Source organism: Dictyostelium discoideum (assembly GCF_000004695.1).
Source record: "Dictyostelium discoideum AX4 chromosome 1 chromosome, whole genome shotgun sequence".
In the NCBI taxonomy this organism is placed as follows: domain Eukaryota; phylum Evosea; class Eumycetozoa; order Dictyosteliales; family Dictyosteliaceae; genus Dictyostelium; species Dictyostelium discoideum.
Window position 1 is genome coordinate 1,627,895 of NC_007087.3, and position 14,116 is coordinate 1,642,010.

Consider the following 14,116-nt stretch of genomic DNA (forward strand, 5'->3'; position numbering starts at 1 on the left):
GATTTAATTGAATTGGTAACACATCTGAAAAAGCTAAAAATAAAAACTTTTTTTTTTTTTTTTTTTTTTTTTTGAAAAAAACAAAAAAAAAAGAAAAAAATTTTCAAAAAAACTTATGCACAAAAATGCCCATTTGATTTTTTTTTTTTGATTTTTTTTTCAACACAAATTCCCTTAACTTTCAAGCATGTTATTTTACAATAAAGTTAAAACATGGTTTTTAATGATTGACGCCATTATGACATAAAGATAAACAGGATGGGGATGAGGTGGTGATTGGTCTGGTTGTTTTAAAAAAATAGATTTATGAATAAAATTTGGTTTGTATTAATGCGCAATAATTCATTTGAAAAACAGTTTTCTAAAAAAATAAAAAAAATAAAAAAAATAAAAAAAATGATAAAAAAAAAAAAATAAAATAATTATTCAATTCACTTGGTTTTATTATTAAATAAAAGAAAAATAGTTATTGATTTTTTTTAAACACTTTTAGTTCTAGTTCAAAAAAAAAAAAATAAAAAATAAAAATAATAAAAAAATAAAAATAACATTATGATATTAACTGTAAATATTTAAAAAAGCAATCCATAAACAGAATTATCGGTTTTTTTTTTTTTTTTTTTTTTTTCGCTTTACTGTTGTTGTCAACAAAAAAACTTTCTTTTTTTTTTTTTTTTTTTTTTTTTTTTAAAGGCCAAGTGAAAAAACATTTTGCTCATAAAAAAAAAAAAAAAAAGAAAACGCTTCAAGTATTATAATTTTTTAATTTTTCTTTTCCTTTTTCTTTATTTTTTTTTTTACATAGTTTTTTTTATTGTTTTTTTTATTGCTTTTTTTTTTTTTATTTTTTATTTTTTTTTTTTTTTTTTTTTTTTGTACAATGGAATACATCCAATAAAAAATAAAAATAAAAAATTAATTAAAAAATCTTTTATATTAATTGAATTGATTGAAAATAATATCCAATTGAATAAAATTGATTATAATAATTTCTAAGTTATCAAGTGCATGAAATGATAGCGATATTTTTTTGGAACGAACAATTTCGGTGATTGGTTTTTGTGGGCCACAAAAAAAAAAAAAATGAAAATAAAAAAAAAAATAATAAAAAAAAAAAATAAAAAAAAAAATGAAAAAAAAAGTGAATAAAAAAAAAAAAGTGTGAAAAAAAAAAAAAAAAAATTAATTAAAAATAAATTAAATTTTTAAATGAATTAATTTTTCCCTAATTAATATACAACATACGCATATTCATAGATCCCACTAAAAATACACTCATTCAACCAAAAATTATTTTAAAAATGTTTAAACAAGGGTTAAACCTGCAAATTTTCTTGGATTCATAAAAAAATTTTTTTTTTAAAATTAATTAATTGGATTTTAATTTTTTTTTTTTAAGCACGCCGTGGCCTAAAAATATCAACAAATTTTTGTCTGCACACAAAGTTGTCAGGTTGGCAACAGAATTAATATTTTTTTTCAATTTTTTTTTTTTTTTAAATTTATTTTTTTTACGGTAAATCACACAGGCACAAGGCTATCAGTGCCCTTAGGATTTTATAAAAGAAAATTTTTTTTTTGGTTTGGTTTTATTTTTTTTATTTTTACTCATTGTGGTTACAACTTTTATTTAAACATTTTTTTTTTTTATTTTTTTTTTTATTTATATTTTTATCAAACCGTATATACATAGACACACACACACAAAAAAACACACTAAATTATTTATATTGGTTTACAAAAAAAAAAAAAAAGGAAAAAAAAATAAAAAGTATAAAATAACTATAAATAGAATTTTTAACCCCTTGTTGATTTTTTTTTTTTTTTTTTTTTTCACACACTTAATTATCCGATTTATTAAGAATCTATTGGAATCTGTTCAAAATAGTGAATTATTGGTCTAAATTTATACACTTTTTTACACTCACAACCAACAATCAACATCAGTTTGTTTTTTTTTTTTTTTTCTTTTTTTTTCTCAATGCCCCAAAAACTCTTTTTAAAACAAAATTTTTAATAATTTTTTTTTTCACAAAAAAAAAAAAAAAAAAAAAAAACAAATTAATTAATTAACCAAAAAAAAAAAAAAAAATAGTTTTTAAATATTATATAGATAAATAAAATAAAATTTTTTTTCTCAAGATAAGAATTGACAAGATTTAAAATTCACAAATTTTTAAAAAAAAAAAAAAAAAAATGGATGTAAGTTGATTTTTTTTTTTTTTCACACCCATTTTTTTTTTTTTTTTTTTTTTTTTTTTTTGGTAATAAAATTACATTTTGATTATTAATTTAATTATTTTTAATTTTTAATTTTTATTTTGAATTTTATTTTTTAATTTTTAATTTTTAATTTTTTAAAAATAGAATAAAAATCGAAGTAATTCTGGAAATAATGGAAATATAAATAAATCATCACCAAGGTTGGAAAGCCAGTCTGATGGTTCAAATCAAAATATAAGTAAAATAAAATTAAATGATATAGAATATATTGATGATCAAAGTAGTAGTTCAACAATAGATAGAGAAAATGATGAAATAATAATAAGTCCGAGTATTGATAGTTTGGATAATATAAATATAAATGAAAATAATAATAATAATATAAATAATATAAATAATATAAATAATATAAATAATAATAATAAAAGTGAGATAATGATATCGTCACCAAATGAAAATAATGATAATGATAGTGATAATAATAATAATAATAATAATTCAAAATATTCAAGTGATAGTAGTAATAATAATAATAATGAATTTGATGAAAAAACTAAAAAAGGATTTGAAGATGAAGATGATTATGAAGATGAAGAAGAACCACAAAATAAAAAAGTTGAAATGTCAGAATTTTCAGTTGAAAAATCAAAGATGGAAGCAGCAAAGATTGCAAAGAAAGAAATGGATGCAAGAAGAAAGAAATTACCATTTTTTACACATGCATTAGAGATATTAATAGATTATGGTCAAACATTGATTATTGCATTGATTGGTACAATTTTATGTATATTGGCAGCGACAGCATATGCACATCCAGATTGGATTCATCGTAATAGTGGTACTGTTGATTATTTTTCATCTGAAAGTTATGCAATTTTAGTTTCAACATTTTTTTCATCAGGTTTAGCAGTTTTTACATTGGTACAATTTTTAGCAGTTTATGGTATGAAAAGAATGATTGAAACTCATTTCTATGGTTGGGTGATTGGAGCGATTGCATTGTTTATGATTGTGCCATGGGCATTTGAATTGGGAGGACATGCATGGTGGTTTTGGTTGGGTGATGTTATACTGTTGATTGTTGGCTATACATCATTATGTTTTGTTATGGGTTATGTTGGTAAACCATATCAAACACCAAAAGAAAGACGTTGGAATGGTATTAAATTTCTTGGTACTGAAGTTTGGGTATCTGCCACAGCTTTGATCTATGGTATGTTTTTAATTCAACTTTATGGTAACTTTTCAAATTATGGTAGAATGGCATGGCGTCTTTTGGTGCATCCAGTTTATTTTGAATTTTTAATGATGGTACCAGTGCGTATGCTTGTAACCAATCAAATGGAAGTACATGGTGTTTCAATTATGAGTAGTCTTGCCATCACCCATGCACTTAGTCACGTTGCAACACTTGGTAAAATTATGTTGTCAACAATCAATCAAACCGAGTTAACAATCATTTCAGTTCTTTTGTTAAACCTTGGTAAATTGGTTTTCCGTTCAACAGTTCAATTGAGAGATGATGCAATTAATAGGCTTGGTTTTCGTTTATTTGGTATCAAAGTAACTCATAAAGAATCAAAAGGTTTCGTTAGAGCTGTCAATATTTACACTGAAATGATCATGGAGAATGCTTCAATTCCTGCATCAGCTTATACATTATGGGCATTTTATAAATTTAGAGGTATTTTCTTTTTACCTTATCCTGATGGTGGTGAATTCACTTTGGGTGAAGCTACAGTAAATGTCGTCATTCAATTATCTTTTGGCTTGGTTTTTGATGCTTTAACTCTATTTATTAATGAAAGATATTTTAATTATCCTTTAGAAAGAGCTTGGAAAAAAATGAAAGAAAATTGGTTATCTTTCTTTGGTTTCTTATTATATGGTCTTGTTACAATGGGTATGATTGGTAGTATGTATTATTATTATTTTAATTATTTATTTATATATATATTTTATTTATTTAAAAATTATTTATTAATTAAACTTTTTTTTTATTTATTTTTTAAAAAATTAATCAATTATTAAAAAAAAAAAGTACTTTATATGGTTACTAGAGTACCTAGATTCGTGACATGTTCTTCTTATGATGTTTGTTCTTGTAAATTTGTTAATGATTGCAATGCCTTCATAAACGATAATTTATCATAGTAAATAAAATAAATTAAAACATATAATTGTACAAAGCAAATTCCTATTTTTTCGTTTATTTAAAAATAAAACCAAAATATAAATTTTATTTTGGTTAATTTTTTTTTTTTTTTTTTTTTTCTAATCAAATAAATAAAAGATTAATTATAAATAATTTTTTATATGTGTTCAAATTTTATTTTTGTATTGGCAAAACTTATTAAAATAACTCGGAACATTGTCCCACTTAGTTCAAAGGTTTTCTGTAATCAATAATGGCAATGGCACAGTGAGTGAAAGTTTCAAGCTTTCTTCAAACAAAATTACCCTTTCAATTTTTTGTATTTATAGTAAATTCCCAGCCATTTTATTGTTTAATTAATGTTTTTTTAAAAATGTATACAATATTTAGTTATGATTCCAATTATTATATTAAGTTTCTTATATGCGACCAAAAATGTTTTTTCACCAAAAAAAATTTAAAAATGCATTGGAGCAAAATTAACAAAATTTCATAATAAGTGCCTGGATGGCTCAGTAGGCAGAGCGAGCGGCTGTTAACCGCTAGGTCCATGGTTCGATCCCATGTCTAGGCGATAATTTTCCACCACAATTACACGGTTTAAGGGTTCGATTCTGACCAAAATGAAACGGAGGTATTGAAAAAAAAATAAAATTAAAAAAAAAATAAACCTTCATCTATAACTAAGGTATCCCCCAATAATATATATTAAAGTAATATGATATATAATATAGTTTAAAAAATTTAATACAATTGAATAATAAAAATAAAACCGTTTAACAAACACCGCCGAAAAGACACAAGTACATTCCTTGAAGGTCTGATCACAGGTAAAAAAAAAAAAAAAATATATTAAAGTAATATAAAAAAAATCTATATTATCCAACTTTCTTTATAGTTTCTTAACATTTTAAACATGCACCAAAATATCTTTTTTTTTATTTTAAACTTTTTTTTTTTTTTAGATTTTTAATTTTTAATTTTTTTTATTTTTTATTTTTTTATTTTAAACTTTTTTTTTTACCCAACACCCTTGTAATGGATAATAATAATAACAATATTATTAATAATAATAATAATAATAACGAAAAAAATGAAATATTATTTTGGAAAGTTTATAGAAATGTTTATTTAAATAAACAAATTTTTACTCAATTGGAGAATGACTCAATTGAATATCAAAACCCAAAAAAGTATTATATTGATAATAGAATAAAGTTTAAAAATGTAAATTCATTAGAAAGTATGGTATATAAAAGGCAATTTAATCTTTTAGAATATAAGTTAAGAAATAATGAATATATCAACCTTAAACATGGAATTAGAGCATTTGTTGATTTTATTTATGACGATTTTAATGAAAGAATAGAATTATTTAAATTATTTTTAGAGAAATATTTAGTAGCTGTCCAAGATTATGGAAAAATTGTAAGTGATGCAATTGATCTTAAAAGATACCAAGTTTTAAAAATATTATTAAATGAACCATACTGTTTTAAAATTGATAAAAGTTGTTATCGAAAAATTTTAGTTGACTATAAAGGTAGTCATCATCATCATAAAAATGAGGATTTAATTATACAATTAGTTAATAAACACACTACAGATCAAGTTAAATTAATGGCAATCGATCAATATGATTCAATGTATCGTAAAACTGGCAGTAAAATTCTAATTAAAATTAAAATGGAAATTTTAATTTTAATTAGAATTTTAAATGTCGCTTTAAATCTTCCACCCTCGGATAAATATAATACTCGTTATTATTATTCTTATAGTATCTTAAGTACTTTTAAAACCTTGGATACAAGAATTCACAATAATTCAAATCATACCAATTTTAATCATCATTTACAATTAATAAATTTAAAAGATAAATTATTGAATTTAAATTTCTATAAAAATGATTATAATGACACTTTTAGTTATTATTGGTTAAATCAACTTTCAAACTTTAAAGGTTATAATAAATTATTAATACCTTTAATTTTATTACATTTTAAAATTTATTTTATTTATAAAAATATTAAAAATAATAATAATAATAATAATAATAATAATAATAATAATAATAATAAAATTTTACCAGAAAACATTGAAAATGAAATTAAAGAAATTTTAGGTGAAGATTATTTAATAGATTATGAATTTAAAGAAAAACAATTATTAAGGTTATTAATAATTGAAAGTCAATCAAAATCATTATATAGATTTTATTATGAAAGATATAGTCAAACTATTGAACAAAACTTGATTACAAAATTTAAAGTACCAATTTATGAATCATCTAATGTTTTTGATGATTTACAAATATTGGCTAAACTTGGATTTAATGAAAATCTCAATAGAATAATTCAATGTATAAATGATTTTATTAATGATCATAATGTTAGAATTTGTAAAAACTTTCATAAATATTTTGAAATAATAAGATTTATTAGAAATTATATATTTAATAATTTTAATTGTAATGAAAATTATAGTAAATTAATTGAAGTAATGTCAATTAATGGTGTGGGATTAACAATACTTTATTTACCAAGTAAATGGAATTCTTATTTAAAATATTTTACTCTTGAACAATTTAAAAATGATAAAGTTTTAATTTCAGATAAACAAGTTATAAAATGGTTAAAATCAATTGAAAAAAAAAAGAATAAAATGTTTTCATCAGTTTTATCAGAATATTATAAAAAAAGAAGAAATAATTTAATAGAGTTTAGTTGTAATGAAATTGCTCAATATGCAATCAAAAAATTAGAGATTGGTAATTTTTCAAATAAATTCCCACCAATTAAATTTGATATTATCAAATGGTCAACCATTGAAAATCAAAATCCAATTTCAAATATTATTAATGAACTTTCTTTTCAAAATTACAACATTTTAATTGAATCTGATCAAGATAATAATAATATTGATATTGATATTGTTAAAAATAAAAAGAAAACAAATTTTATTATTCAATTAAATTATAACCTTTATAAATTAATTAATAATGATAATTATTCAGAAATTCGTAAATTTTTAATTCAAAATTTAATTAAAAGAATTTTAAAAATTAATGGTGGTAATGCTTTAAATCAAATATTTAAAACTACAAGTTTTAAAGATACTTTACAAAATTATCCATTCACATTTTTTGAAACATTTATAAACTCTTTTAATAACTTTGAAATTGAAAATGTTATAATGTTTTTAAATAGTGGAATTGATTTCATAAAATATCAATATGATTTTCAACTAGTTTGGAATAAAAAAGTCGATCAAGTTATAGACATTTACAAAAAAAAATATTCATTTGGTTTTAATTACACAAATATAATAAATAATATTAAAAGTGAAGTGGTTTTAAATTTTATTAACTATTGGTTAACTCAAGATAAAATTCCATTCAATTCTGAAATTAATAAATTAATAGTAAATCATTTATTTAAAAAGTTAATTCAAACTCAAGGTATTACAATTTATCAAGTTTCAAAAATTAGAAATTTAATATTAAATTTATCATCATCATCATCATCATCATCATCATCATCATCATTACCAAATAATAATGATAAAATAATATTTTTAGAAGAAACAAATTTTCATACTTTTTTTTATCTTTATAATAAGACACCAAAGATTTCACATTATATAGAGAGTACAGAGTATTCAATTTTTAATTTAAATTCAAATTCAGATGCAAGTTTATTTGATTTTCAATTTATTTATAAGGAATCATTTGAAAGATTAATTGAAATTTTAATGGAAAAGGATAATGGTAATGAGCCTACCAATAAAAAGGTAAATAATCAACTATTATACTTTTTAGTGATAAGAAGAATTGATTTGTTTTTTAATCACCTTCAAACTATTAGAAAATTGGGATTGAATTTTAGATTTAGTAAATATTCAGAATTGATAAAAATTATTCAACATCAACAATTTAGTGGAAATTCAAATGATTCTTTAAAAACTTTTATTAATGAATATAGATTAACAAATTCTAATATCACTGAACAATCAATTGCATCACAACTCTTAATTGAATCAGTAAAATTAAATAGTAAAGAAGAAATTATTAATTTCATTATTGAAAACTATCAACCAGAAAAAATAACTCTTCCATCTTCAACCATTGATAATCCTTTAGTTCAAAAAATTTTAAAAAATTATCCAAATTTGTTGAAGTTTTAAAAGTGATCAATTCTAAAAATAAATGTGGTAAAAATGGAAAAGTAAAACTATGAAAAAATAAAAAATAAAAAATAAAAATAAAAATAAAAATAGAAATAAAAATAAAAAAATAAAGATATTGATAAAAAACATTCAAATGTGAATAATAAAAAGGTATATTTAATTAAAACTGTGCGCAAAAAAAAAAAAAAAAAAAAAAAAAAAAAAAAAATAGAATGGTTACTTTCATTTTTTTTATATCTTATATCATTTTGTATTTTCGAATATATACTATATTAATATTAAAAATAAATAAAATTTAATAATTGTTAAAAAAAAAAGAAAAAGAAAATGAAAAAAAAAAAAAAAAATTTCCATTTTTTTTTTTTTTTTTTTTTTTTTTTTTTTTTTCAAAGTCAACACCAAAATTTGCCCTAAAAATAAAAAAAAAAAAAGGGCTTTTTTTTTGTTATGTTACCTTCTTGTAAAAAAAAAGAAAAAATAAGAAAAAAAAAAATAAAGAAAAAAAAAAAAATTGACACTTCATTTTTTTGGAATTAAAGTATTAAAAAAAAAAAAAAAAAAAAAAGATCAATGTGTGTTAAATATATGAAAAAAAAAAAAAAATTTCACCCATAATAACAATAATAATACTATCACACTTTCACAAACACACACACACTTAAAACATTTATAAATTTTCATTTTTTTTTATTTTTTTATTTATTTTTATAGTATTCTCTTTTAAAAAAAAAACAATAACATATTATTATTTGAATATTTTTCAAATTTAAAATTATTTATTTAAAACAACACAACAGAAACAATTCATATATATAATTATATTAGATACAAATAGATATAGATATAATAAATAAATAAATAAATATATATAAATATATATATTTATAAATATATATTTGTAAATATATAAATATAAAATGAAATGTATATCAAATATAACATCAAGTAGCAGAAAACAAAAATTTTTAATTTTATTTATCCTTGTTGCAAGTTCTATATTGTTGATGTTTTATGATGAATTTAGTTTTATAACAGTATTTAATAAAGACAACAACAACAACAACAACAACAACAACAACTATAGAACAAATCAATTTAAAGATAACGATAATATTTTTTACACTAATCGAATTTTAGAAGAAACTAGGAATTCAGATGTTGTCATTTTTCTATGGGATCCATCATCAGAACGCGATGATTGGACAGGAATTTTAAAATCTAATAATTTAGTAACACAACAACAAATTGATGATTATAATAATAAAAAATCTTTATTTACTTCAACAACATCAACAACTTCTCATCCTTATACTAGTAGTAGAAGTAGTACTAGTACTAGTAGTAGAAGTAGTACTAGTACTAGTAGTAGAAGTAGTACTAGTGGAGGTAGAAGTAGTAGTGGAGGTAGTAGTACTAGTAGTGGAGGTAGTAGTACTAGTAGTGGAAGTAGTAGTACAACTAGTAGTAGAGGTAGTAGTACCACTAGTAGAAGTAGTAGTACTACTGGTATTAGAGGTGGTAGTAGTACAACTCAACAAACTGAAGTGGAAGCAGCAGCAGCAGTATCAGGTCAATTATCAATAGATTTTAATCAAAAATCACTATCAATAAAATTAAATGAAGTATTTAATGAAAAGAATAAATGTTCATGTTCATGTAGATTTACAAATCTTCAAGAAGAGATTGTTGAGTCACATTTAATTTTATTTGATCCAGTTTATTTACATAAAGATAATTGGAAGAGATCACCATTAAAGTTACCAGAGAAACATTCACATCAAAAGTTTGGTTTATTTCATTATAACTCAAAGAGTCAATATTCAATACTCTCTAATAAACCATATAATAACTTGATGGATATTGATATCTCTTACCTAAATAGTGATCATAATCTTGATATCACTTTAGCATGTCCACCCAATTCATCTTTTACCCTTGACGACACTTCAAAATTATTATTAAAAAAACACAAAGATTGGGATAAACGTAATAATTCTGCAATTTTCATTTCTTCAAATTGCGTAGATGGTTTATCATTATCAAGAACTGTATGTTTTTTTAAAAAAAAACAAATAATAACAATATAATAATATTAATTTATTTTTTTTTTTTTTTTATGTGATTTTTTAGAATTTAGTAAAAGAATTATCAAAAATTATTAAAATTGAATCATTAGGCAATTGTTTGAATGATAATACAGTTAATATTAAAAGTAAAGAAGAATTAGGATCAATTTATTCAAGAATTGAGTATAATATGGAAATTTATAAGAAAGCGAAATTTGTAATTTGTTTTGAGAATGAAAATTCAACAAACTATGTAACAGAGAAAGTTTATACTGCTTTATATGCTGGTGCAATACCAATTTGGATGGGTGCTAAAAATATTGATCAATATGTACCAACGGGTTCGATTATCAATGGAAATGAATTTAATAATATTAATGAAATTGGTGAACATATAAAATCAATAATAGATGGTAAAATTGATTATAAAAGATATTTCAAATGGAAAGATGATAATGATAATCAATCATTAGAGAGTAAAGTTATTGATAAATTAAAACGTTGTATTAATACAGTTGATATGAAATGTAAAATTTGTGAGACCATTTATAAATCGATTGAGCAATCTGATAGGGATTATCTATCATCAACTGTTGCTGCAAAGAATTATCATTATGTTTCAAACAATATTGGATATTATACACCCCAATTTGTGTCAATGAAAGGATTGGGTGACCATATCTTTGTCAATAGGAATGAAGATACTTGTAAGAATTGTTTTAATCTTGATGATCATTATACCCTAATGGCATGGGTCAAGCCATCAACATTCTCTGATCAGAGAATTATTGATAAGAATCATGCGGGAACAATTAGTGGATACAATTTCGATATTCAAAAGACATCAGGTGGTCGTGGTGTGGCTAGACTATGTGCGGGTACAGCATGTTTTGAATCCTTCAAGAGTATACCCAACGATTTATGGTCACATGTTGCTGTGGTGTTTAGTTGTAATAATTTAGATGTTCAAAAGAATCGTGTCACTTTTTATATAAATGGTGTGTTTAATGCAGAGTTTGATAATTTTAAACCAACTAAAATTAATGACTTCCCTTTGGTAATTGGTAAATCTGGTAAAAAAACTGAATCAACAAGTTATCATGGTATGATTGATGATATAATGATCTTTAATATCTCTCTAACCTCTGATGATATCAAATATGTACTCTCTTCAAAACCAAATCTTTCCACCTTTAAATTTGCAAATGATCTTCAACTCTTTTATGATTTCGATTATAATCCAAATAATCCAAAATCACATGATCGTAATATAGTTCGTGATAAATCAATTTATAAAAATGATGGTACCTTTGCTAGTGGTTCAAGTGATGACTATTCTGAAAAAATAACTTCAATAAGTAAAGAAATATCTTTTAATAAAAAATTATAAAAAAATAAAACTAATAATAATAATAATAATAATAATAATTAATTTTATTTTATTTTATTTATTTATTTGAGGATATGTACAATTTATAGTTATTATTATTATTTTGTAAATTATTTATATTTGTAATTTTAATTTTTCAATTATTTTTAAAGATTCATCTATGTGAGAAGTTGAACTAAGTAAACCATCATGTATACCTGCTATAATACCATGTTTATCAATGATGAATGTTTTTCTACCAGGTAATAATATACCGTTAACACCATATAATTTAGCTAATTTACTATGTTTATCTGTCAATAATGTGAATGGTAATGAATATTTTGAAACGAATGATTTATGACTATCTTCACCATCACTACTAACCCCGATTACTTCTGCACCGGCTTCTATAAATTTTTGATATTTATCTCTAAATTCACAACTCTCTATAAAAGTATGTAAGAATGTTGTTATTTTATTAGTATCAATGAATGTTAATGAGGTATTGTAATAAATAAATTAAATATTACCTTTTGTGCATACTGGACTATTATCTTTTGGATAAAAGTATAAAACGATTGGTTGACTCTTATCTTTAAATTCTTTGAGTGTAACTGTTTGACCTAAATAATTTTTAGCTTCAAAATCTGGTGCAACATTTCCAACTTTTAATTTTGTCATTCTTTTATTGATTTTTTTATATTATATTGATTTTTTAATTTATGAACTAAAATTATTAATTATTAATTGTATAATTATTATTTATTTGATTGATTGTTGTATATTATTAAATTTATATTTTTAATGATTAATAAAAATAATTTATTTTTGTTTAAATATTATTTTAAAAATAAACACTGAACACTTCGAAATAATTCATTATGCAAAAGAACCTATTTATTTAAAAAATCGTCATTTTCCGACATGAAGAATCAAAAGAATGAAAAAAAATAAAATTCAAAGAAAGGGATTATATGAAAAAAAAAAAAAAAAAAAAAAAAAAAAAAAAAAAAAAAAAAAGAAAAATGTATAAAGAATTCCAACTATCAAAAAGTGGATAAAATGAAAAAAATTAATTATTTTATAACTTTAAATTAAATCTTTGATATAATTTTTATTTTATTTATAAATAAATAATTTATTTTTTTTTTTTTTTTTTTTTTTTTTTCTTTACATAATTTTGGATGAATTCCAATTGGGATAGTGCATAATTAATTTCCTTCGAAAAAATATTGAGATGGGCTATATGTTTGAGATCTATTTAAAATTTCTTTATCTTTATACATTTTTGGTAACATGAAAGATGGATTCCAAGTTTTTTGTAATTCTGTAACGTCTGAAGAAACTTGATATTTTCCCTTTGATTCATAGGGTCTATTTTCTATACCGTCAGTATTAAAGAAAACGATTTGTGCTAAACGTCTACCCACTACTAATGGAATTGAATAGTGTCTACTATTATTAGTGATCTCCATTGTCCATCTACTAACATAACCGACATCTCCCATACCTGCACATTTACAAACCTAAGTATATATATATAAATATATATAAATAATAATATTAGTATTTAAATAAAATACTAATATTATTATTATATATAATAATAATAATAATAATTACTTCAATAAAATTTCTACCCATTGAAGATCTTGCTTTCATCATTGTTGTTACAGTTTTATTACCACCAATAAATTCATTTGTGTGAGCTAAAATTGTTTCTTTAGGTTTAATCCAAATGATTAATTCGTCATCGGCTATATTGTCTAATTTAATACCAGACCTTGCTGACCATGATGCATGAGTCTCTGCTTTTTTAAATGATCCCCAAACTCTATCAACCATTTCTTCAGAGTATGGATTATAAACACCTGCTCCTGATTCTGGCTCGGTTTCTCTATAATAATAAGGTCCAAGTGTGACGTCATAAGATGATGTTGATAAATTGTCTCTAACAAATGGTGTTATAACAACTGTACCAATTTCCATATGTCTTAATATTGCTTTATCTGATAATAATGAAAATTCTTGTTTTTTACTATCATTATTATCATTATTATTTGTTGGTTCGTTCATATTTTTTTTTAATTTTTTTTTTTTTTTATGAAAAATTAA

The 14,116-nt window shown here is 21.7% G+C and overlaps 5 protein-coding genes and 1 non-coding gene across 6 annotated transcripts; 4 read left to right on the forward strand and 2 right to left on the reverse strand.

Moving 5' to 3' along the window:
* Nucleotides 1-2,196: 2,196 nt before the first annotated feature.
* On the forward strand, nucleotides 2,197-4,377 carry DDB_G0268462 (hypothetical protein; the record flags this gene model as incomplete). The annotated part of the gene is made up of 3 exons (XM_642531.1): nucleotides 2,197-2,202; nucleotides 2,368-4,138; nucleotides 4,265-4,377. The coding sequence occupies 3 exons, from the start codon at nucleotides 2,197-2,199 to the stop codon at nucleotides 4,375-4,377; spliced, it is 1,890 nt and encodes a 629-aa protein (XP_647623.1).
* Nucleotides 4,378-4,879: 502 nt separating this feature from the next.
* tRNA-Asn-GUU-2 lies at nucleotides 4,880-4,952 on the forward strand. The gene has a single exon. It is a non-coding gene; the product is annotated as a tRNA-Asn (tRNA).
* A 464-nt stretch (nucleotides 4,953-5,416) lies between these two features.
* Nucleotides 5,417-8,560, forward strand: DDB_G0268188 (hypothetical protein; the record flags this gene model as incomplete). Its single annotated transcript, XM_642532.1, has 1 exon — nucleotides 5,417-8,560. One exon carries the CDS (start codon nucleotides 5,417-5,419, stop codon nucleotides 8,558-8,560), a length of 3,144 nt encoding a protein of 1,047 aa, XP_647624.1.
* Nucleotides 8,561-9,480: 920 nt separating this feature from the next.
* fut11 (LamG-like jellyroll fold domain-containing protein) lies at nucleotides 9,481-12,019 on the forward strand (the record flags this gene model as incomplete). The annotated part of the gene is made up of 2 exons (XM_642533.1): nucleotides 9,481-10,611; nucleotides 10,694-12,019. 2 exons carry the CDS (start codon nucleotides 9,481-9,483, stop codon nucleotides 12,017-12,019), a joined length of 2,457 nt encoding a protein of 818 aa, XP_647625.1.
* A 114-nt stretch (nucleotides 12,020-12,133) lies between these two features.
* On the reverse strand, nucleotides 12,134-12,682 carry DDB_G0268192 (AhpC/TSA family protein; the record flags this gene model as incomplete). The annotated part of the gene is made up of 2 exons (XM_642534.1): nucleotides 12,134-12,447; nucleotides 12,532-12,682. 2 exons carry the CDS (start codon nucleotides 12,680-12,682, stop codon nucleotides 12,134-12,136), a joined length of 465 nt encoding a protein of 154 aa, XP_647626.1.
* Nucleotides 12,683-13,212: 530 nt separating this feature from the next.
* DDB_G0268194 (dCTP deaminase) lies at nucleotides 13,213-14,077 on the reverse strand (the record flags this gene model as incomplete). The annotated part of the gene is made up of 2 exons (XM_642535.1): nucleotides 13,213-13,527; nucleotides 13,625-14,077. 2 exons carry the CDS (start codon nucleotides 14,075-14,077, stop codon nucleotides 13,213-13,215), a joined length of 768 nt encoding a protein of 255 aa, XP_647627.1.
* Nucleotides 14,078-14,116: the final 39 nt, after the last annotated feature.